The 27,031-nt window shown below is 35.3% G+C and overlaps 1 protein-coding gene across 1 annotated transcript; it reads left to right on the top strand.

The window, feature by feature from the left end:
- Positions 1–678: 678 nt before the first annotated feature.
- Positions 679–27,031, top strand: LOC136030943 (ubiquitin-conjugating enzyme E2 N). Its single transcript, XM_065710053.1, has 4 exons — positions 679–876; positions 16,742–16,832; positions 22,502–22,657; positions 26,633–27,031. The coding sequence occupies exons 1-4, from the start codon at positions 847–849 to the stop codon at positions 26,809–26,811; spliced, it is 456 nt and encodes a 151-aa protein (XP_065566125.1). The 5' UTR covers positions 679–846; the 3' UTR covers positions 26,812–27,031.

Genomic DNA, 27,031 nt, shown 5'->3' with positions numbered 1-27,031 from the left:
TTTGATGAATCAACCCCTTTTCAATTGTCTTGGTCTATTGTCATGGTGTTTTAGTGATCACTAGTTAATTTGTCTCTTTTTAAGATATCAATAGATGCCTTAAATATCTTTCTATCAATGTGCCAAGGCAGGTTAGAATTCAGGATTGCAGTCTAGGTATTTGGTGTATTAGCTGTCTAGCACAGGCACTTAAGAGAAATGGCCTCCACACTTAGCGACTGACAGTTTGGTTGACTATTTCGATTTGGTTGATGGTTTGGTTATGCTGTTTTGTGCTGGGTAATCGGATAGATGAGTAAGGTTAAGACATCATTCACATGCTCATTTATCTTGATTGCTGGATTAGGAAGACAGTTCTTTTCTTTTCTTCTTTCTCTCTCTCTTTTTTTTTGTAGCTAAGTAATCACCGCTAACATAATAAGACATGCTGGACAGTGAAACAATTTTCTGATAAGAGAAAAAAAATTATTGCCACCTATTTTTCCTTTGATATACCAAGTATGAAAAAGATTTCTTCAAGTAAATCTTTCCCAGCCTCCGTGTTTAGCAGTGTCTAGTCATTTGTTTATGGTTTTACGTTATCGGTTTGCATGTTTTCAATTTCACCGTCTTCGGCAAGTATGCATTTATCAGCAAGAAAAAATACGTATTTATTGACAATATATTCAATTAAATGTGATTTAATATTATAAAATATCAAACATCAGAAGAAAATTTCTTTTTAAACAATTAACGCATTATATTTTGTAAATATTTTGTTTTTACCTCTTACTATTTTGTTATGAAACAAAACTGCAGTGGAGAGAGATTTGTTAGGTTACAAATATAATCCGCCATATAACCATAATGGCTGGACTTCCAAAGAGAATAATTAAGGTTTGTGATTACTCAACATAGTTTTAGCAGTGACTGAGTATCATATTTTAGGATTCTGATAATTTACTTTATTCACCGCTAGCATTTGCTATTTAGGCTAATTTTATGGATAAATAGGCTATTGAGTAGTTTACATTATTGTCCTACAAATGTAACTAAAATACCACTAGATGGAATTCTTTTGCTCTTTCAAAAAATAATAGTCACTTTTGTCACAAATTCAATTTAAGCCCTTACAGGAACCATGAAAATAGTAATGTCATTCTATTTTTTTTTTAATAAAAATTGGTGGCACTTGTATGATGTATGCCTGGCAGGCCTTTTTCCATATTTTATTGATCCTGTTTAAATGAATTAGGCATACCTAGTATTCCATTGAAAGGAGTTAAATATGAGCAGTCCATCACATAAGGAGACATGTTAAGAAAACTGTTAGCCTAGAGAGATTTATTAGGTTGCAAATACAACCATAATGGCTGGACTTCCAAAGGGAATAATTAAAGTTTATGATTGATCAGCATTATTTTAGCAGTGAATGAGTATCAATTGCTAGGACCCTGATCATTGACTTTTTTACCTTAAAATACCTTAAATCACATTGTCCATCAAAATAAGGATTAAATCCTGTAGAATTGCTGGTAATGATGATGATGGTTGGATGTCTCAATGGCATCCCACTCAGATTGCCATGGCTTTGATAACCATTCTCCATCAATGGCTCTTTTAAAGGCAGCAGTATTGGGGGTAGTGACTGCTTCCTTGGTGAGAGAGTTCTACAAACTCACTATTCTGTAAGTGAAAAAGTTATTGTGTAGTCCAGTAGTAGCTCTCTTCTGATGTAGTTTCTGACTTTGCCCCCTAGTTCTGGCAGACTGGTCAAGTTGAAATAGCTTATTTAATGGAGAGTCATAATTCAGGAGCTTATGTGTCATAATAATATCACCCCTTTTATGTCTGTAGACAAGAGTGGGGAGTTTCAGCCTCTTCAGACAGGATGAGTAGTTTAAGTATTTGCATCCCTCAATTGCCTTTGTAGCCTGTCTCTGAACAGTTTCTAACTTCTGCTGGTCACCTTTGGTGCTAGCAACACACATGCCAAACTCCAAATTAGGCGTGACCAATGCCTCATATAATTTAGTCATCACCATAGGTGACCTACTAATAAAGGTAAAAAAGGTAAAGGATACGGCATAAGACTTTACAGTCTGTACTGGCAGTGCTGATCTCCGTTTCTTGGCCCTTCAGCCAGGAAGTGCAATGGGGGGTTAGGGGCCAGCCATCCTGTGCTTTCGCACACCTTTCCTGTTTACCTTCCCCAGATTTCTCCAGGTACCCATTTAGAGCTGGGTTGACTATTGATTTTTCTTTTTATAATGTCAAGGGTTTGGAGTGCTTTGGCTACAGCTGTCTGTGTGTGTATAGTGAATTTTAATTCTTTATTGACTATGACCCCCAAGTCTCACTCTGCTTCAGACAAGATAATAGTCTGTCTTGATCCATCCATCCCTAACATATACTACTACTACTACTACTACTAATAACTCTCTGCAGCACCAAGCCGCCTGAGGCCAACACAGCTACGCACGCTCCTCCTCCAACCTAATCTATTTAAAGCCTCCCTCTTTACACCCTCCCAAGAAGTTCCCATTTCCTTTAAATCCTTATTTATGACATCCTCCCAACCCAGACAAGGACGACCTGCTTTCCGTGTAGCCCCAGACAGTTGGCCAAAAAGGACAATCTTCGGTAATCTGTCATCCTTCATCCGTAGAACGTGGCCTAGCCATCTCAACCTTTCTTTCATTATAGCCCCAGAAAGCAGGATTGAACCACACTTTTCGTACAACCTACTGTTTGAAATATGGTCAGACAGCCGGGTACCCAGAACAATCCATAGGCAATTTCTCTGGAAAACATCTAGTAAATTTTCATCTGCTTTTCGGAGTGTCCATGCTTCAGAGCCATATTTGACCACTGTCATCACTGTAGCTTCCAATATTCTAATCTTGGTTTGTAGGCTTATCTTTCTATTCTTCCAAACTTTTTTTAACTGTGAAAAAACACCCTGAGCTTTAGCTATTCTACTTTTAACATCTTCACTGCTCCCACCATCTTTACTAATAATACTACCAAGGTAACTGAAGCTCCCTACCTGATCAATCTTTTCGTTACCTAAGGTCACCTGTTCATCTTCACTTATTCCTAACCGTAGTGACTTAGTCTTCTTAACATTAATTTTCAAGCCTATTCTAGCACCCTGAACTCGTAAAACCTCTAAAAATTCATTCATTTTGCTCACACTTTCATCTAATATGCTTAAATCATCAGCATAATCTAAGTCCAGGAGCGTTCTTCCTCCCCATTTGATTCCATGGTCTCCAATTGCCTTTCCTGTGCTCCTTAAGACAAAGTCCATCAAAATGATCCATATAAAGGGGGATAGAACACAACCCTGCTTAACTCCTGATTTAATACAAAACCAGTTGCTAACCTCATTTCCTACCTTAACCGCAGCAGTATTATTCTCGTACATAGCGCAAATCACTTTAATGTATTTTTCTGGTATACCATATAATGATAAGACCTTTGTTAACGCTGTTCTATCAACAGAATCGAAAGCTTGCTCATAATCAATAAAACTAAGGACCAAAGGTGTTTGACAACGAAGGGACTTCTCAATTATTAACCTAAGAGTGAAAACATGGTCAACACATCCTCTACCTTTTCTAAAACCGCATTGTTCTTCCCTTAAAACTTTGTCTACAGCATCTCTCAGTCCAATAAGTATCATATTACTCAGTAATTTGCTACCTACAGAGACCAGACTAATGCCTCGATAATTCCGACATTCACTCTTGTCACCTTTCTTATACAGTGGTTTAATTAAGGTTTTCCTAAAATCATTGGGTACTTCCCCTTTTTCAAAAATCATGTTCATAATCTTCAGTAGCTTATTCCTAACCTCAGAGCCACCATATTTAAGGAACTCATTAATCATACTATCAGCACCTGGGGCCTTATTATTTTTTTAATCCTTCTAGTACTGTTGCTAATTCTTCCTCACTAAACAAATCTTCCTTCACATCCAAGGTATCACAAACTTTTTCATTTTCATCTATATCTTTTCCTGCAACTGTATCTCGGTTTAGCACATTCTCAAAATGTTCCACCCATCTTTCTTTAACTTTTTCCTTATCACTAATTGTGACCCCATTTCTATCTTTAACTGGGACTAGTCTGGATCGGCTACTCCCTTTCAATTTATTAACATGCCAGTATAATATTTTACTATTATGCCGTCTAGCCGCATCTTCCAGATCCTCAGCAATTTTATCCATCGCCTCCATTTCACATCTCCTTAGTTCATATTTTAATGCTTTCTCCACTTTCTTTACATTCCTTTTGTTTTCATACGACCTATCGCTCAGATAATTCTTATACAAACCCCTTCTACTCTCTATTAAACCTAAAGCTTTTTCACTAATATTCCTAGTTGCTGTCTTAGCACTCTTCCCTAGGACACCATCAGCAACTTCACAAATTGTTTTTCTGAAATTATTCCATCCATCTTCCACATTATCAAATTTTAAACCCTCAAGTTCATATTTTAAACCCTCGAGTCCTTAGTTCATATTTTAATGCTTTCTCCACTTTCTTTACATTCCTTTTGTTTTCATACGACCTATCGCTCAGATAATTCTTATACAAACCCCTTCTACTCTCTATTAAACCTAAAGCTTTTTCACTAATATTCCTAGTTGCTGTCTTAGTACTCTTCCCTAGGACACCATCAGCAACTTCACAAATTGTTTTTCTGAAATTATTCCATCCATCTTCCACATTATCAAATTTTAAACCCTCAAGTTTAGTACTCAACTGTTCCTGGAATTTTTTTCTCAAATTTTCATCCTGAAGTCTACCAACATCATAACTTCCCGGGAGGGAGTTACTCTTCCGAAATTTCAGCTTTAAATTAACCTTAGACACTACTAGATGGTGATCCTTACTTTTAACATCAATAACAGCACTCCTATACACCCTAGTATCTTGTATTGATCCTGCTAGTCTTCTGTTTACAATAACATAATCAATAAGGTTTGCTGTCTTACCATCACGTGAATACCATGTCAACTTATGGGCCATTTTGTGACCAAACACCGTATTGGTTATAACTAGGTTGTTATACCTACAAAATTGCAAAAGCCTATAGCCATTACTGTTTTCTTTTCCTACACCAAAATTACCTAGGCTAGGATACCATCTATCCCTATTTCTACCAACCTGGGCATTAAAATCTCCTAGCAAAAACACCATATTTCTACCTGGTACCCTGTCTATTTGCTCCTGTAACTGTAAGTAAAATTCATTCGAGTCACTAGTATCTCCATCAGTTGGTTCAATGGGGGCATATACTACTATAACTGATACCCTAAACTTTTTAGTCATAAAATGAGCAATTAGTATTCTATTATTAATACCTTCCCAGCCTAAACAAGACTTAGCAGCTTCCTTATTCATCATGAGCCCTACTCCCTGTCTATGTACCCCATCCTTCCTTCCTGAGTAAACAAATTCTATGTCACCTAATTTCATGCTTCCTACCCCTGGGATATGAGTTTCTGAAACTCCTAATAAATCCAGTTCAAACCGTCTGAATTCGTCAGTCAAAATGTCGATGCGATAGTCATTTTTTAACGTCGTAACATTCCAAGTTCCAATTTTCATGTTCTTTAAATCTTTGAAATTATTTTGGCCTCAAGAAAAGCAGTGATCCCGGATACCAGTGCAGGATGGGGACCAACATATCTTCTCAAGTCTACACCGAAGCGCTTAAGCCGGCTTAGAACCGGACAGCAAGAAGTCCCTGGGACCTCCAGTAAGTTGGAGGCTTTGTGCAATCCTGGGCCCATCTTGGTCACAACATGGTTTTCAGCACTTGGCGATGCTCTTCTATCAACAAGAGTCGAAATCCTGCACAGACAGTCCCAAGCCTATTACCTCCGACTCATTATATATTCATGCCTACAAATATTATGCTACTACGGGGAGGCAGCCCATAGTAGATAAATTAGCTAGGAAGAGGTTTTTCAGCCCGAAAACGCCCATCAAAACAAACCAAGCCCAGAAAATTATCCAATAATCAGAATCCCGTACGAGTGCTGTGTTGTTTACTAGGCTATAATTTCCTCGAGGGGCGCCACTCCTCAAGTGGGAAAAATTGACTGCAAGTTTCCCAGTCTTGCAGGTACCCCGAAAGGGTCGAGGCAGCCCTTTACAGAGGCCGTTGTCCATATTTCTGGATCTTACGCCCTGCCGCAGTTGTCCTCCTATAGAGGATCCTCCCACGATGGTGTTCTGCTTCACCATGCAATTTAACCCATTACTGGGAGAAGGTTTGTAACTCATCTGACGCGTGAACATGGCAGTTGGCCCTGCTGAGTGTACATTTAAGGGGCCTTCTTCCTCCTCCACCTGAAATTATGACCCCCAGGGGAGGGTTTCCCAGTTTCTATTATGGGCCCCACTGGGACAAGGTCCTACTTGGCCTAAGCCTCCTATGGAGCTACTCTACCTATCTATAGGGCTTACATATATACATATATATATATATATATATATATATATATATATATATATATATATATACACATACATATACATACATATACATACACACATACATATACACATACACACATACATATACACATACACACATATACACATACATACACATATACTCACTAACGTGCAAATATATACCCTGAATTGGTATAGGCTAGGTCTATATATGGTGAATATTAATTTCCTTTCTGATGCAAATGCACAATAACTTTGGATTCAGGATGCAATTCTGACTATAGAGATAAGTATTTTTCTTGCTTGAAGTGAATGTGCAGAATTAGAAATTCTGCTGGTACTACAAAAGTAGACCTAAGTAGCCAATTTAGCCTGTCTGAAACATCTCACAAGCCAACACCTTATAAAAAACACCTTTGATAATTTAAATGAATAAGAAAACTTATTAGAAATTCTGCTGATACTGCAAAAGTAGACCTAAGTAGCCAATTTAGCCTGTTTGAAACATCTCACAAGCCAACACCCTATAGAAAACACCTTTGACAATTTAAATGAATAAGAAAACTAGTTAAAAAACTCTGCTAATACTGCAAAAGTAGACCTAAGTAGCCAATTTAGCCTGTTTGAAACATCTCACAAGCTGCCCATGGCCCACCAAAATATTGTCAGCCCCACTGGTACAGACACAAAGTAATGCTATTTTAAGCAATCTCTTCGCATATTTTCTTCTGATCTTCATACCATATATTAACGAATATTCATGGGGTGATGCTCTAATTGTGAACACCTCTGAGACATTCCACTCTTTTTAAAGTTTTTTTTTTTTTTTTTTTCTTTTGGCCTTCTAATAGAGATCTTACATTCCGTCAATAAAAAAAACGATCCCTATAAATTTTACCCACGAGAAATACAGATCATTTCCAATTTCTCAATATAATTATTTCGACATTTAGATTCGATTGAGTCCAGTAATTATATTCTAGAGATGTCACTATTTCCTATTGACGCGGATATAATAATAACAGTTTGAAGCGTTATATTGAAGCGTTATATAATAATAACAGCTTTCGGCCGAAGGTCAAGCCAAGACTATAAGTGGGAATATAAAGGTTTAAAGTTTAAAATATGGCTTGTAAGTTAAAGACAAAAATTTCCAAAGACATTTTTAGAGAAATTTTAATACTTGTTTTATTGTGTTGTCATTACTGGGAATTACCGATTGAAAAATATGCATAATGACTAATTTTATTTATTCCTAAGGTTTCCAATCCCATTAATTGTCAGTTATTTTAAAATTTTCCCACTTGTATTGCTATCTCTAGTCATTCCAAGGTCGATTTTTAGTGGCATTAAATTGATCCACGTGCATTCTTTGTCATTTTAAAATTCCATTCTAGCCGATGCTAATCTAAATTATTCTTCTGATAATTTGTTCTAGTCACTATTTTATCGTATTGCAATTGGGTTGCTGGCACTGAGCTAGTTTTCATCTCTGCCTGTTTCTCAATATTCCCTGCAATCAGAGTTGTGGAGTTAGTTATAAGTCATAACCGACTCCAACATTTTCAATATACCGACTCCGGCTCCATTCAGCCAAAAATTTACTAAAACTCCGACGCTACAGCTAGGGTCGAGCTTTAAAACTTCTAGGCCCAAGCGTTTTTGCTGCTCTGTTTTGGCGAGATTTTTGGGGAAAATCCCGAAAATTCGGGAATAGTGGAAGCACCGAAAAAAACGCAAATGATGAGGCAAAAGTAATGAAAGAGAGAGAGGTGAATCGATCTCTCAGCTGCCATTCTTGGGAGACATCTGAAAGTCTATAAGCGGCCATGGAATTTCTCTATTGCTTTAAAATCGCTTTTCCGTGAATAGCCAGCACGGCAGCGGAGCACATCTGCCACTTTAACGATAAATCATGTCAGTCCAGTTTATATTAAGAAAAAAAATCACTCAGTGATAATTTAGCACGTCCCCTGGCATTGTTTGCCCGTAGGCCCGGGCCTATTGGTAAATCTGGGCCTGGAGACACTACATAAATAAGTTTTATATAGTTCTAAGAGGGGTGATCATCTTATTATTTTTCTTTGGTAGTAGTTTGGCTCCAATCAGGCTAAAATTGTCATTTTACAGGACTAAGTTGCAGATATCAGTCCAGTTTTTTTAGGACAAAATCATTCAGTAATAATTTATTGCGCTGCCTAGCATTGTGCACCCCTAGGCCCGGGTCTATTGGGCCTATTAATAGATCCTGGCCAGTCCAGAGCCCTGTTTTAAAGCTTTATTTAACTAGATTTTACTAGTTATAATCGACTCCAACCCCAACTCCAACCATTTTCAATATTCAGACTCCAACTCTGACTCCGCTCAGCAAAAGTTTGCTAAAACTCATAGTCCGACTCCACAGCCCAGTCTGCAACACAATCTCAGACTCTTACCTCTTTTTCTTTATTTCTTAGAAACTACTCTCCCCGTCGCCTATTTTTTCCTTCACTTCAATATTTCTAATCTGATAGGATGGATGGTTTATGTATTTCTTCTTCTAATCGCTTCGAAGCAAGATTGATACTGTTTCTAAATGCTTATAAGCATACACACATTAAAACGGATAAAAAAGTGTGATTTAATGTGAAAAGAAAAGCCAAAGTTTGGGCACATAATTTTTTCTAATAAAAGAATCAGTTTATCTCTAGATCCAAAAATTAGACGTTAAATACAAATTAACAGAAAACATGGATTTAGAAAAAAGTAGCAAATGATATTTTAAAGTAAATTAAACACAAAGAGGGTGCCGTCAAATCCCTACAACTCAGACTAAGTGTAGATAAAATATATGAGAATACCTCACAATCAATCAGAACCAGTAATTGAATCAGTATGATGACTATAAGATGTAATCGGAAGTGCTATTAGAATCAGGGAAATTTTTGGTATTGTCCCTCAAAGAGTAATTTGTGAAATAAAAGCCCTTAGTTTCTAACATTGTGAAAACAAAAGGTGTTTACTGTTAAGAAGCACCAGCAATCGAAGAATGGATATGGAAGTGTTTTACAACTCAAAGAGAAAGAAACATATGATATAATATACGATAAGATATATTATATCTTATTATCATATGATATATGATAATATCTTATTATCATATCATATGATATATCATATACATATATTATCATATGATATATGATAAGGGCATTTCTCATTTTTCTTTCCAAAGTGGATTGTTTGACATTTATTTACATTGAATTCAAGCCTCCACAAAGTTGCCCAATGGGAAAGTATCCACAGGTCATTCTGCATAGAGGCTCTCTTATTGGGTGTATTGACAGGTCCAATTAATTTGGAGTCATCAGCATAAATACTTATTCTATTTTTCACTGTGGTTGGTGCATTATTAATATAAATGTTGAATAAAGTTGGTCCCAAGATGGTTCCCTGGGGCACTCTACTTAATACTTCCACCTCTTCTGAAAAGAATACCTGTCCATTTTTTTTTTCACTGATAGTCTACACTATTTAGGCTTATTTTATGGGTAGCAGTTTGCATTATTGACTTGCAAATAAAGTGAACATACCACTAGATACCATTTTTTGTGCTCTTCCCAAATATAATAATCACTTATCCCACAAATTCAATTTATGCCTTTTTAGGACCCTTGAAAATAGTACACCAATTTCATTATGTATTTTTTTGGATATAAAAATGAGTGGTACTTATATAATATATGCCCAGTATAGTTGTATAGGCAGACCACCATATAAGGAGACATGCTAAGAAAACAATCAGCCTGGAGAGCTTTATTAAGTTACTAATACAATCTACCATATAACCATAATGGCTGGACTCCCAAATAGAATAATTAAGGTTTGTGACTGCTCAACATAATTAAGCAGTGAAGAGGTATCATAAGCTAGAATCTGATCATTGACTTTTTTTCACTGATAGACTATGCTATTTAAGCTAATTTTATTAGCAAATATTGAGCAGTTTACATTACTGACCTATGAATGAAGTGAACATATCCTCTTTCTGATTATAATAATGGCTTTTCTCACAAATTGAATTCAAACACTTTTAGGACACTTGAAAATAGTTAATTTCATTCTATATTTTTTATGGCACTTGGTATTTACCAAGTGACATATAGCAATTGCAAATTTTGTTGGTCTGTCTGTCCTGGTTTTGCTAGCTTAGGCACTTCCATTTAAGCTAGGATGATGAAATTTGGCAGGCATATCAGGAAGCAGACCAGATTAGAAATAGTCATTTCTCTGATTCAACCATCTGGGGGGGGGGTGGAGTGGGGGGACAGTTAATTTGGGAAATTAGAAAAAATAAAGTATTTTTAACTTACAAACAGGTGATTGGATCTTATGAAATTTGATATTTAGAAGGATATCACGTCTCAGAGCTCGTATTTTAAATCCGGATCCAGTAACATTGGGAGAATGGGGGGGGGACCTAAAATCTAGGAAAATGCTTATAGTGGAGGGATTGGGATGAAACTTGGTGTGAAAAATAAGCACAAGTCCTAGATATGTGATTGACATAACCAGAATGGATCCGCTCTCTTTGGGGGAGTTGGGGGGAGGGTTAGTTCTGACAAATTAGAAAAAATGAGGTATTTTTAACTTATGAAGGAGTGATTGGATCTTAATGAAATTTTATATTGAAAAGGACCTTGTAACTCAGGTCTCTTATTTTAAATCCCAACTGGATCCAGTGTCATTGGGGGGGGGGGGGGTAGAATTTTTAGAAAATGCTTAAAGTGAAGAGATCAGGATGAAACTTGGTGGGAAGAATAGGCACAAGTCCAAGATATGTGATTGATATAACCAGACTGGATCTACTTTCTTTGGTGGAGTTTGGGGGGGGGGAGTAATTCAGAAAAATTAGAAAAAATGAGGTATTTGTAACTTATGAATAGGTGATCAGATCTTAACGAAAATTTGATATTTAGAAAGATCTTGTGCTTTAAAGCTCTCATTTTAGATCCTGACCAGATCTGGTGACATTGGGGGAGTTGGAGGGGGAAGCCAGAATTCTTTGAAAATGTGAAAATTGAGGTATCTTTATCTTACAAATGGTTGATTGGGTCTTAATGAAACTTGATATATAGAAGGATCTTACATCTCAGATGCTCCATTTTCAATTTGAATCAGATACGGGGACATAGGGGGTTGGAGGGGGAAACAGAAATCTTAAAAATACTATAGGAAAATGCTTAGAGTGGAGAGATTGGGATGAAACTTGACGGGAAAAACAAGCACAAGTTCTAGATACATGATTGACATAATTGGAACAGATCTGCTCTCTTTGGGGGGGATTTCCAGTGCTTTGGCGAGTTTGATGCTTCTGCACATGCTAGGATGATGAAATTGGTAGGCATGTCAGGGACCTGCACAAATTGACTTGATAACAGTTGTTTTGCTGATTTGATCATCTGGGGGGTTGGAGGGTGAGGAAAAATTGAAAAAAATAGAGGTATTTTTAACCTACTAATGGGTGATCAGATCTTAATGAAATTTGATATTTAGGATGACCTCATGTCTCAGAGCTCTTATTTTGAATCCCAACCATATCTGATGATATTGGGGGAGTTGGAGGGGGAAACAGGAAATCTTAGAAAATGCTTAGAGTGGAGAGATTGGGATGAAACTTGGTGGGAAGAATAAGCACAAGTCATAGATACACAATTGAAATAATTGGACTGAATCTGCTCTCTTTGGGGGAGTTGTGGGGGTGGTGGTGTTAATTTGGAAAAATTAGAAAAATTAAGTTATTTTTAACTTAAGAATTGGTGACCAGATCTTAATGAAATTTGATATTTAGAAGGAAACCATGGCTGAGAGCTCTTATTTTAAATCCCGATCAGATCTGGTGACATTGGGGGGAGTTGGAGGGGAAACCAGAAATCTTGGAAAATGTTTAGAGTGGAGAGATTGGGATGAAACTTGGTGGGTAGAACAAACAAATGCCATAGATACGTGATTGATGTGACTGGACTGGATCCACTCTCTTTGGGGGAGTTAGGGGGGTAGTCCAGTGCTTTGGCAAGTTTGGTGCTTCTGGACATGCTAGGAGAATTAAAATTGGTAGGCATGTCAGGGACCTGCACAAATTGACTTGATAAAGTTGTTTTCCCTGATTCGACCATCTTGGGAGCTGAAGGGAGAGGAAAAATGAGGTATTTTTAACTTACAAGTGGGTGATTGGATCTTAATAAATTTTGATATTTAGAAGGACCTTGTGTCTCAGAGCTCCTATTTTAAATCCCGGCCAGCATTAAGCTTCTGATTTTCCTTTTAAATCAATCCATTGATTCCTAGAATTTTGCTAGAGCTCATACCATATGAGCTCTTGGCTCTTCTGACCTCATCACAAGTGCCATATGATTTCTTATTCTTGTTGGATATAAAAATGGGTAGTAGCCTACTTGTATGATGTACATTCAATATAGAGGCATGGGCAGTACACCACATAAGCAGACGTGTTAAGAAAACAATTCTTGCTTCATAACATGCACAATAGTCATTGTTAATATTTTTTTGCAGCAATAGAACCTTTATCTTCACTCTTTCCTTGTTTTTAAATCTAGAATGCAATTCTTGGTATATATGTGTACATTTTTTTGGAGGGGGGGTATATACTATGTTGATGTATAGATTCTAAGAAATTTGTGGATTTCTTTGAAAAACTGGAAAAACAAGGAAAGAAGTGAAGATAAAGGTTCTCTCAAATGACATCTAGTGGTATGTTCACTTTGTTTATTGGTCAATAATATGAACTGCTCAATGTTTACTATTTTATGTATGTCTTTTGACTTATTTACCTTGATCCTGTTGGCATCTCATTACTACCTTAGATTGGGATCAGTTGGACAGGTACTGTTGTCATCAAAAGGTTAAAAACCTTTTCAATGTCTATTGGGCTAGGCCAAAGTGAGTATCATGCTGCCAGAAAATTTTTGAGAAGGGGGGGTGGGGTAACTGCTATCCAAAGCTTCATTTTTTCAAGGTTACAGTAAATATGTACAGTAAAATTCTAGTTTTGCTACTTTTTGCTATCTTGGAAAGGGGTTAGGTTAGGAAAATGAAACTTTCAGTAATGAATCAAGGGCTAAAAACATAGGCTACTCGGGGAAGGTATTGCCAAGCTTCCATGTTAACCCTCATCTGATTTGTGAGTTGTAGAAATATGCTTTCTTGACAAGTCTATTATACCTATTGAAATTTTGGCAAAACTATATTTTACCATAATTTTCAGTTACAAGTTCCTTCTTCTCTGGTTTTACTTCTAAAAATGCAATTCCTCTTATTTGAGTAGAATTTTAAGCCATATCAATGTTTTTTTTCTTCTAAATTTAGGAAATGTATTTGCAGATCCTTGAAACCTCATAAATTAGGACTGAGCAAAGTTGTAAAGCTAAAATCAGTTTTCTTGTACTTCATTTAAGCAGAAGATCTGTTTTGCCAGGTGTTACTGTCATAACACAAAATTTTTTAAAGGTCATAAATGTCACTGCCCTCTGGAGAGAGGAGTAGAGGTAGGTTCCGCAATATACCCTCCTGGGATGTACTTTAATTTATAGACCCATCTCTGAAAGTTTCATTTTTCCTAACCCAATGCCTTTCCAAGATAGTAAAAAGTGGCTAAACTAGAATTTTACCATATATAGTGCTTAGTCATAGCTGAAGGAAGTAGCTATGACTGTATGAAGTAATAAAATTATGAAGGAAGTAATAAAATTAACCTTGTAGGCCAGGCTACCATGGTAAAGGTTAAGAATAACAGCTCTCCAGGAAGAGAAATACCAGAAAAAAAAGAAATTTTTAGATTGCTGGTTTTATTCTCTTTCTTATGGTCTTGTTGGCATTATTGGCAATTCACCCCCCTCTATATGACACTAGGGTAAGACCCATAGTACTTGGCCAATGCCTAATCTTGGACAGATATCATGATTAAAAAGTATCTTTTCTATACATAGACAGCTGACCTCTAATCTTGGATATTATTTATATAGGTTTAGATATACTAATAGGACTGGCTGATAGCCTAGTTAATATTATTCTAGGCTAGTTTGGTTAATTTTGATTTGGTTTGGCAATCTTGGAAAACTTCTGGTCTTTCAACATTTCAATTTAGGGAGAAGTTACCCCTACAGCCTAACTTATTTAAACACAATTGTTCTGTTTCACAATACTAATCAACACTGCAATATGGAAATAGCCAGAATTTTATAAATATTGGGAGAGGAATCCACAAAGTGGTGGGACTATTTGAAATTTGCCACAAAAGGTTTTACCCTAAAGGGGTGTCCTGTAGTGGTGCTGTGGATTTGGCCTTAGCTTAGTAATACAGGACTCAAAGATCAGACCCTACTGTTGCAACTCGCTGCAGGGCTGAAACAGGGACCTTAGTAGTCAAGAAATGTTTTTAATCTGATTACTTACTTACTTTCTGACCCCAAAGGTGCCACCTAATAGTTTTAGCACAGATTGTCTTTTAGGTTTCACAATAGTCTGTTGTTTTAGATAGTAATGTTTATATAGTAACTTTTTTATTTTCTTTTAGTCACATTATACCCTGCTTTTCATATGTATTATAACAGGTTATAAATAAATTCAATTCAATTGAATATTATGCCATGGAGTATCATTTTTTTTTTTTAAGGAAAAATATTTCCTTGAATTTTTCCTCTTTTATGCTCTTTTTTTGGGCCCTAAAAATGTCCCTGATTAAATTTATTAGAGATTGACTGATTCTCCAATTAGGATATGTTGTTCAAAACAATAAGCTCCTGTGTCCTAGATTGATCAACGTTTTCAAATTAGGTTTATACTTAACAAATGTGTGGCAACCAAAATTAGACTCTAATATCTAGTGGTAGATCTTGTAGTAGTTCCAGGCTCTATAAAACACAAAAAAAAAAAATTGAAAACTGCTTTTAAAAATTCTAAAATGGTTTTTTATATCATTCCTAAATAACTTTGTTTTACCCTTTCTCCCAATGTAAAAATATGTAAGCCAAATCGTACATTCATTATATTTTAGCTATTGCAACTATTTTCTTCTTATTAATTTAACAGTAACCATTAAATAAGCAGCAGGAAGAAACAGGGGCAAATCTCTAGCATTTTTATTAGTGTGGCAAGATTGGTCCATATCCAAATAGTCAAGGGATATATTATAATTTTTATCAGCATTAATGCTGATAAAATTTAATGCTGATTGGGGGGGGGGCAACTGTCCCCCCACTGACACCCTTGGAAAGGAAAGAGTTGTACTATTGAAAATACAATGAGTAATGTATAATCTGGGCTACATATTTATCCATTAGGGGCAAAGGGATAGGGGCTAAAGTGAAGCAAACATATTTATGAATGATATAACCTAATTAAGTAGTTTAGAATCTTTTCTAGTACTTTCCAACATTTTCTAAGTCTTCCTTATGGAGAGTGAAACTGATAAATATTACTAAATATTTTGGTATAAGTTTAGTGATTCTGCTATCCATAAGGAAACGTGCTATTAAAATGCAATTGTACCATTAGATTCCTTTTCTACACTCCAAATATCATAGTTGCTTTTCTGACAGTGTAACCTCATCCCCATGACTGTGTCAAATTTAGCCCTAGGAATATATAAAAACTGAAAGAGAACACTAAAACTATAAAGTGCTTACTTTATATTATTCAGGATCTAGGTTGACATGTATTGATCTTGCTCTAGACTGAAGTAAACAAGGTTGAATTGTTGGGCTGATTCTTCAAATTTTGAGTTCCTATGTTTTTGGACTGATGACTGCCTCCATTGACAAAATTAAGTTGGTGCACTAGTGTCTCTTCTTCCAGTTCATTGAGGAATTCAAACCATCATTCACCAATGATCCATACAAAAATGACCAACAATAGTTTAAAAATGAAAATTGCAAGTGGTTTTGTGACTTTCTCATTAGAAGCTTTTTGTTTTGGTCCAGTTGACAGATTCAAATAAATGAAGCAGTAGGACTATAAGTTTTATTTTGTTTAAAGAGTCCCCAAAAGTATTAATACTTGAGTAATTGACTATTTACACTAGAGTAAATAGCCAAAAAATGAGATGCACAAGAAAAACCTGATGATGTATTTGCATTGAAATAAGAAAATCAAGATTTCAATTGAATTAGGTACAAAAGAAAACTCCTCAGCTTGAGGAAGTTTAATCCATGATAAACTGCTTAGCTAAAAATACTGATTAATGAATTTAACTGCATTTGTCAAATTTGAATTTATTTTCTTGTTTTAGGAAACTCAGAGACTGATGGCAGAGCCTGTTCCAGGTATCAGTGCAGTTCCAGATGAATCAAATGCTAGGTATTTTCATGTAATTGTAGCTGGTAAGTTGTTTAGAATGCATTTATTGTGTTATGATCACAATACTGATTATTACCACTTATCTCTTGGCAATAAACAGTAAGAGCATATTTGGAAAAAGTACATAGTCTAATCACTAGGAGGGCTGTTAAAAAAATGAGCAAATGATATGTTTTTTGTTGTAAACACCTGAAAGCTGTTCCACATTGTCTCTGTTCAAACTGAGATGCTTCTCACAGTATTCCTCTAGCCAATTATTAACTTGGACATTTTTGCATTTAGTGCAGTCTCAGATGAATCAAATGCTAGGTATTTTCCAGAAATTGTAGCCAGTAAGTTGGTTAGAATGTAATTATGTTGTGATCACAATTTTGATTATTATCACTTGTCTGTTAGGAATGAACAGCGCGTATTTGAAAGAAGTACGTAGTCTACTCACTAAGGGGGCTGTTAAAAAATGTGCAAAAGATATATATATTTTTTTATAAACAACTGAAAGCTCTGCTCTTTAACTACAGTTCCCATTTTCTCTGTTTAAATTGAGATACTTCTCTTCGTAGTACACTATAGTGTTACCATATGTCTGGTCTAAATTTGCACCACCATAAAAGTGAAAATGCACTGAAAGCTCCATCATAATAGTATCCCATTCCCTGCTAGACTAGTTCAAATGGACTCGCAGGTGAAAAACTGTGATGTTAAAACTCATTTTTTTAAATTTTTTGAATCTAGGGGCTCCTTTTCTAGAACAAATTCTGATGCTCTGAGTTCTACACTAAAGAAAATCTTCTGTTTTTTTTATTTTTCTGTTTTTTTGTTGTTGTTTTTTTATTAACAAATAGGCCACAAAAACGCAACATAGAATTCCCCATATAATACTAACAAACCTGCATACAACAATAACAATATCAAAATAGATTCCAATGCATGTTAGGGACAATCCAAAAAAGGGACATTTCAAATCCTAATACAGTTCCTCGGAAAAAAAAAAACTTTGACTCCTCCTACCCTTCCCCACCCCAGCTGACAATTGATCAACATTCCAATATTTTTTTTCTGTGAACTTGAAGGAATCCCACATCAAACAGTTCGTGGTAACGAACTGTAGTAAGGAGCGACCCGGCTCAATAGTAACCAAAACTCTAAAAAATGGAATTTTGATACCAATAGCTATATCAAAAGAATCGCATTTTAATGCTGGTTTTAAATATATAAGTTTCATCAAGTTTAGTCTTACCCATCAAAAGTTACGAGCCTGAGAAAATTTGCGTTATTTTAGAAAATAGGGGGAAACACCCCCTAAAAGTCATAGAATCTTAACGAAAATCACACCATCAGATTCAGCGTATCAGAGAACCCTATTGTAGAAGTTTCGAGCTCCTATCTACAAAAATGTGGAATTTTGCATTTTTTGCCAGAAGGCAGATCACGGATGCGTGTTTATTTGTTTTTTTTTTTTCTTTTTTTTTTTTTTTTTTCCCAGGGGTGATCGTATCGACCCAGTTGTCCTAGAATGTTGCAAGAGGGCTCATTCTAACGGAAATGAAAAGTTCTAGTGCCCTTTTTAAGTGACCAAAAAAATTGGAGGGCACCTAGGCCCCCTCCCACGCTAATTATTTTCCCAAAGTCAACGGATCAAAATTCTGAGATAGCCATTTTATTCAGCGTAGTCGAAAAACCTTATAAGTATGTCTTTGGGGACGACTTACTCCCCCACAGTCCCCGTGGGAGGGGCAACAAGTTACAAACTTTGACCTGTGCTTACATATAGTAATGGTTATTGGGAAGTATACAGGCGTTTTCAGGAGGATTTTTTTGGTTGGGGGGAGGGGTTGAGGAGAGGGGGATATGCTGGGGGAAGTTTCCATCGAGAATTTGTCATGGGAGAAGAAAACTTCCATGAAGGGAGATCAGGATTTACTAGCATTATTTAAAAAAAAATTAAAAAATAAATGTGAAAAAGCTTTTTCAGCTGGAAGTAAGGAACAGCAATAAAACTTAAAACAAACAGAAATTATTACCCATATAAGGGGCTTACCTCCTTATGATACCTAGCTCTTTACGCTAAAGTATTTTTAGTAATTTCAACTATTTATTCTGCGGCTTTTGTGATTCAGGGGTCATTCTTAATGAATTGGGGATAAAATTTAAGCTTTAGTGTAAAGAGCGAGGTACTGACGATGGGGTGAATCCCCTCATATATGTAATAAAAACATGAGAATACAAAAGTTCTTTACATAAGCTAATTTATAAGTTACGTAAATCTTTTACCAATAAAAAGATTCGTAAAAAATTAAAAGTTCTAGTTGCCTTTTTAATTAACCAAAAAATCGGAGGGCAACTAGGCTTCGCCCCCGCTCTTTTTTTCTCAAAATCATTCGATCAAAATTATGAGAAAGCCATTTAGCCCCCCCCCCCCCCCAAAAAAAAAAAATATGCAAATTTCGTTTTGATTATTCCTCTGCGGAGAGCCAAAATCAAAACATGCATTGATTCAAAAACGTTCAGAAATTAAATAAAATTTAACTGAAAGTAAGGAGCGACATTAAAACTTAAAACGCACAGAAATTACTTCGTATATGAAAGAGGCTGCTTCCTCATCAACGCCCCGCTCTTTACGCTAAAGTTTTTTACTGTTTTAAAAAGAAGAATTGAGAGAAAGAGTCAAACCTTAGCGTAAAGAGCGGGGCGTTGATGAGGAAGCAGCCTCTTTCATATACGAAGTAATTTCTGTGCGTTTTAAGTTTTAATGTCGCTCCTTACTTTCAGTTAAAAAAAACTCGTTTTTTTTTATTTAATCATACAAAAGGATTCATCATGCTTCCTTTCACATACCAACACTCACCTCAATCGACACATTGAATCAATTTCTCTTTTGACACTCACAAGCGTATATTAACTCCCAAATCAATCACTCAATCCATGTCTACAATACTGGTTAAAGCAAATACTTCGCAAAGAAGCACGGAATTCCTCAAGGGCCTTCTTACCTTTTACTTCCATCAGAAGCATGTTCCAGACTTCAGGACCAATATACGTAATAGAAAATTTAGATCTGGAAGTAATTGGAACCAGTGTTCTAACTAATTCAACATTTCCAGTTTCATAACTATGCTCCCTTTCTTTTTAAAATTCAGAAAACCGTGCAGGTAACAAATTAGAAAAATATGTATACATAAACAAATTTACGTAAAATTTAACGAAACCAAAAAATGGTAAAAATTTTAATTGGTGATAATTTGATCTTACCAAACTCTGAGACAAATCATTACTCAAAACTCTTGCAGCTTATTTTGTAACGCACAGAGCAAATATAAATGGCAAGTGAATGTCAATGACCAAACTGTAACACGGTGCAACAAATATGGATGAATAAGAGAAAAATATAACATTCGAATTACCTTTTTTTGGGGGGGGGGAATTTAAGGTTCCACAGAGTTCCAACATTATTGGCTAATTTAGTGCTTATATGATCTTTAAAACTTAGGCATTCATCTACCATGACACCAAGATACTTTACAATACTTGTCTGTTTTATAATTTTATATAATAATATGATATAATATTATATAACATTATATAATATAATATAATATATATAATATAATATATATATATATATATATATATATATATATATATATATATATATATATATATATATATATATATATATATATATATATATATATATATATATATATATATGTATATATATGTATAATATATAATATAATAATAATAATATATAATATAATATAATAATATTATATAATTATATAATAATATAATAATAATAATCACATTCTCTGTTTTATAATTTTATATATTAATAATAATTTTATATAATATGTTTTATAATTTTATAATAATCCATTTTCTAACTATATTTCTTCCATCCATGGCTAGTAATCTGCACTTCTGCCATATAACATGACCATTGTTTTCTTCTGCTTAACAAGCAGTTTTTTCACTCGCATCCACCTCTCGGTTATCACCATTCCTTGCTTCATGCCATTTTGCAAATCTACTTCTGTTTTCACAGCGATTGTAAACTGAGTATCATCAGCAAAACTTAGAAGTATTGCTTGGACTGGGCCATCATTGTTTCTGGGGGTTAAAAGCTGTTTGAATCATCCATTTAGGTCATTAATGTATACAAGAAATAATAGGGGACCAACACAGATCCTTGTGGTACACTGCACTTTACTACCATCTCTTCTGACAGGACTGTGCCCAGCCGTACTCTTTACGTTCTACCTTCAAGAAATGAAGTTATCAATTTGAGACTTTTAAAACGAATTCCAGCATTTTTAAGCATGGTCGATAAAATCCCATGATCAACACCGTCAAAAGCCTTCATAATATCTAGAAAAATTTAAGCCACCTTTAAAGCTGAATCTAGGCAATTGTTAACAAATGTATTCAAAGACTTTTTAACTTTCTATTACTTACAACGTTTTTTATCAGATGCTGAACCTTGAGTTGTACACCTTTTATATATCACTTGCCTTTTTCCATTGAGGCTCGTAATCCTTTTGTAATCCAAGGTTTGAAGACTAATTCACTAAGGCTAGGACTAAGTGAAGATGAAAAAGTGACGTTGGGTAACAAAAAGATTGATCAGGTGGGTAGATTCACATACCTTGGTATTATTATTAGTAAAGACAATGTGAGCAGTGAAGATTTTAAAAGTAGAATAGCCAAGGCTCATGGTTTTTTTCACAGTTAAAAAAAGTTTGGAAGATTTTTTTCGAAAAATAAATTGAATAAAGCCAGAAATTTGCCTCCTAAACTAGATTTAAAAAAATAATTTCCCCCTCCTTCAATATTTTCGTGAAATGACGCCACTGAAAGCTTTACTTCACAGTATAAGGCAATTACACATTTTACTGTTGAAAATTGCTCAGCTATCTGGTATCAAACAAGAAAATCCGAGTCACAGCACTGAAAAAGTGCAAACATGAGCATCAAAATTTGTCCTCTATTTCAAACATGTACCTTATAAGTGAAGTATAGGTGGCCTATGCCTACCATTTCTACAATTTAGGAGGAATATTTTAGATTTTGTGAACACTTACCAATGTGTTAAAGGTATTGTTAATTTATTTTGTGATAATTTCTGTCAATTCAGCCATTATTCTTCCACATGGCAAAAACCACTAAAATTGTACCAGGGTTCTTCCCTGGTTCTATGAGGGAAAAGTTAGCCACGGTTCTTTTGTAAATTGTTCTGTTAAACAATGGAACATATTGACCTATCATGTGGTTTCACCAGATTCTGTAGCTGATTTTGAAATAGATTTGATTGGGAATTTTTTTTGCAAAATACAGTGTATGGAATCATAACATTTATGGTCTTAGCATTGTATATTGTTCCCTTGTTCATTGTGAAGTATTTGTTTTGTTTACGTAATATGATAAGCTATGAAGGATGACATTTATGGTACCAATTAATACCCAGATAACCAATTTTTGTTTGTTATGTTTATTGTCTTCCTTGTTTGTTGTGAAGTATTCTTATATTATTATTAGAAGTGTTCTCTCTATTTTTTGTTATTTTGTAATGTCACAGGACTATGTAACTGTAAAATCTATGGTATTATTGTCTGTTTCTTTCAGTTAGGTTTGTAACAAGACAAGCCCATTGCTAATTTCGTTTTGTCTAAAATAAATACAATATTTTTTCTAGGACCAGAAGGGTCACCTTTTGAAGGAGGTGTATTCAAGTTAGAGCTTTTCCTGCCTGAAGAGTACCCTATGTCAGCGCCTAAAGTAAGGTTTATGACAAAAATATATCATCCAAATATAGACAAACTTGGAAGGATATGTCTAGATATTTTAAAAGGTATGCTATCCTTTTCTGGATGATTACAATTATTTTTTTAATGGAATACAAATTAGGGTATAATTTAATGAATCGTCGTTGCTACAGAAGCAGTAAAGAGCTTAATCAAAATGCGGAGCCAAAACAGGTTTTATTACTTAGAGTCCTACAACCATTTTAGCGTCACATGCAAATCAAGAGGATTCTTTTATGTAACATTCGTAACATTCATAACATTCAGTCTGGTTCAATAGACTACGTAGTATTACATGTGCGTGGCAAATTTAGTAATAGCAATACAGGACTGCATATTTAGTAGTTTTCTGAAACTCGCTGATTAGCGTCAGTACCTCTCACTATGATCGGTGGTGGCTTGTAATATTAACAAGAGTTTTCCAAAACGCTAAGTGGCAATGTCTGTAAACTCTAGCTGTGTCTGAATGTGAATCAGGATCGTCTACCGCAAGACGCAGGGTACCTGAAGCTATCCTGCCAAGCGAGTATTTGTGTGTCCTATTAAACATTTAGTTACATTGAAATTGTGGCGAATTGTTTGGAATATCAAATATTTATTAGTATTTATCATATAAGTAATTAAGCTATGTTCGTTTTCATGACTTTAATACAATTCCAAAACATGCCCGATATGGCAAATGTTTTACAATTAAATGTGAATTCTGGTGGGGGTGGAAGGGGGTGAGTGTAAGGAAATTTGTCATAATGCTCATTAGGAGTAATCAAGGAAGTGGGTCTACCACTTAGCGTTTTCCAAAACGCTAAGTGGTGCTCACCAAACAACGGCGACATTCATGAAAAGTTTAGTCTATTTTATGAAGTTTATAATGACTAAGAACTTACCTGCCTGTTGTACTTGCTTATCCCAATCCCATTTAAATCTAAATAAAACGACAAATGCATCAAATATTGAACCTCTTGTGAAAATCTGGATTTTGTCTACAGTAACCGAGAATATAAAAAAACGTTCTGAGACAAATTTTCGAAAGTTAAGGTCATCTGACACTAATTTGGTGAAGTGAAACTATAAAATATAATGACGAAAAGAATTTGAGTCAATTTTGGAAAATCACTGCGTTGGTCGAAGCGTAAGCGTCTTTGAAGAAGCGTAAGCGTCTTTGAAGAAGCGTAAGTGTCTTTTGAAGCGTAAGCGCTTCAAAAGACGGAGGAGAATTTGTTATATTTTTTTCAGATAAAATTGACTACTGACTGTTTCAGGTACCCGTCTAAGTGACCGTATTATTAAAAGAAAATGTATTACTAAAAGAAAATAAGCTAACGAAAATGTAGACCTATTCCGCTTTCTAGGTGTAATGAGAGGGCTATAAGTTGTGATGGCTGGAACACGCTTCGTGGATGAATGATGACAGATTGCCAAAGATTGTCCTTTTAGGTGAACAATCTAGAGCCAAACGAAAAGCAGTTCATCGTCCCCGAACGGGGTGGGAGGAGGTCGCAAGGAAATATTTGAGGGAAATTGGAACTTCCTGGGAGGGTGTCAAGAGGGAGGATTTGAATATATTGGGATGGAGAAGAAGCGTGATTGGCCTCAGGCAGCTTGGTACTGGAGTGTGTTGTTCCAACATTGGTTTACCAACTTTTTTTCCTTGAGAGGGCAATACCTGTCTCCTAATATCTTTGCCCCAATATTGTGCCCAACTGTGTTTTATCTTTTAAATTTTTTTTAGCAGTTTAGTAGTTCTAAGCTGTCAAAAGTTCTGACAATAACGAAGATCAAAGAAAAAAATCTGACAAAAACGGTGAATTTCGTCATGGAAAAAGCAAAGTTTGGTTTTCCTAGAAAAAGACCCCTTTGAACTTAAATATAAAAAGGAATATTAATAATACATTTTGACGATTGCGTAACAGAATCTATTGTTTATTTTGAACACGACTTCTTCAGCTGATAAACGAAATCTTGAACTTTGATCACAAACAGAGTTAAATCAAAGATGCGACATAACGTTTGACTATCAAAAGAAATTTGACTCCTATCAGAAGCTAACTTAAGCTGAAATATTATTTCATTTTTTAAAGGGGTATCAAAAGCTCCGAGGGACCCGAATTTGCTCCTTATGTCAAAAACAAACAAATTTTAAATTTATAAACATAAACAGCATTATATAAAAATATTAGTCTGCTCCCTGGTTGCCAAACTACTAAAGCTTAAACTAATGTTAAGCTTGAGATAGAGCTTAGGTAGAGGCTCCTCCAACTCACTTCTGATGGAAGCAAACTGGGATTCCGGGTGGGGCGGTGGGGGACAAAAAAGATATATTTAGTGCCTTAGCATTATAGCACTGTCACCCGTGTGCACAGGCAATGTGTTGGTTGTATATCAAGCTCGCACCTTCCCAATTTACGCCTGTACGCAGGAAAACAATGTGACCTCATTTGTCCTTGATGAACTTAACTATGGAAGTAGAATGTTTTGAAAAGAATTGGTAGATCCGAATTTGCTCCTTATGTCAAAAACAAACAAATTTTAAGATAGATAGGAAACTGGGATGCAAACTGGAAGCAAACTGGGATTCCGGGTGGGGCGGTGGGGGGACAAAAAATATATATTTAGTTTATAATAATGTGTGCACAGGTATATCACCCGTATATCAAGCTCACGCTTTCCCAATTTACGCCTATACGCAGGAAAACAATGTGACCTCATTTGTCCTTGATGAACTTAACTATGGAAGTAGAATGTTTTGAAAAGAATTGGTGACTGTAACGCCTCAGGAATATATCTTTGTAGCAGAATGGAAAAATCGAGACTCATAATATTGAACAGTGGGGAGATTGAACAGAGAATGATTATCTTAATTGTTTTACCTAAAAAAGATTCTTTAACAAGCTCAAGACTGAGAATATGCCCATTTAGCGTGTTTATAAAGTCCCTGTGAACGGTCTTTCTATCCTGCTGGAGCGAGGTTATAATATTCTAGGCAAATTTGGTGTCGCCAAATTGGCTAGCAAATATGATGTTTATTTGATCTGTACATCCTCACAGTCCAATTCAAGGATTAATTAGTGGAATATACAGTTCAATAATATTGAACAGAGGAACAGAGAGGGGAGGTCCTTGCCCGTGGCCAAATCTGTATCAATTCAGCTTGTGCTGAAGCACGAGTGTACTAACACTGTATGTATGCCATTCACAAGCCAATCTGACCAAATCCACTTTTTCGTATCTTGTAAGGTTGTAATGTCAGAGCACGATTGAGTTGTAACTTGGTATAATCTGAAAGATATTTTCTTATAAATAAGGAATAGATGGCCAAATGACAACATCGTGTATCCAACAATTTTTTGCTTGTTTTAGCAACCACTTTTACAATCATATTGCTTACTCAACCGCATAAGTGAATAATTCCTTACCTTTGTACTCGTAATAACTGTAAAAAATGTTTCAGAAGATGATTGAAGCATTTGTAATACTGTATTAAGGTACAAGAGTATAAATTGTCAAGTTTCCAAGGAAAATTTTAAAATTGGTATTAACATCCACCATAACACCCCTCCCCACTCTGTTTCTAAACATTAATTGAAATACTCTTCAAGTTCTTCAAAAAGAAAGATTAGCACGTTATAAGGAAATGAAAAAAAAGTGCGATTCTCGTCTAATTTAATTTATGATCATATTCCTTACTGAAGTCCATTAGCGAGTGATCCTTTACTGTTTACTAGTGCATAAGACCTCTAAAGAAAAAGAAATCAATATAAAAAAAAGCTGTTGATTGGTACACTAATAATATTAAGGAATAAGAGAATGAGTTTTTCAATGTCACCTGGAAATATTTTAAAATTGGTATTTCGACACTCGGCTTTAAATTGCGCCTCCACCTACCTCTTGTTATGATTGGAAATACCCCACCCTTCCTTCCGTTCTAATTCTTCGGCCGACAATAATATGTGTCTTAACACAGTACCATACACTTGCCTACCATATTTAAGCTGAAACTAATTTTTTTTTATAATAATTCACAGATAAATGGAGCCCTGCGTTACAGATTCGTACAGTTCTTCTATCAATTCAAGCTTTACTTAGTGCGCCGAATCCAGACGATCCGCTAGCCAATGATGTAGCAGAATTATGGAAGTGTAATGAAGCGGAAGCAATCCGAATTGCACGGGAATGGACGCGACTTCATGCCATGGGGAATTAGTTAATGAGAGATATATATAAAGAAACCATGCAAGCTAATTAAAGTGAAGATTTTTTTTAGAGATCCGATTTTTTTTTTTCTGTGAGATAATTATAAGCCCATAGGTAGGGCTTGATGACATCTTTTTTTTATATATATAACCAGGTTTCTCATTCCCCTTGCTTTCCAGCATTGCTTATACATTTGATTTCGTGATAAATAAAATTCTAACTTATTTTTA

The sequence above is a fragment of the Artemia franciscana genome, chromosome 9 (genome assembly GCF_032884065.1).
Source record: "Artemia franciscana chromosome 9, ASM3288406v1, whole genome shotgun sequence".
Classification (NCBI taxonomy): Eukaryota; Metazoa; Arthropoda; class Branchiopoda; order Anostraca; family Artemiidae; genus Artemia; species Artemia franciscana.
Note: the sequence above shows the minus strand (reverse complement) of the source record. Positions and strands in the feature narration are given on the sequence as shown.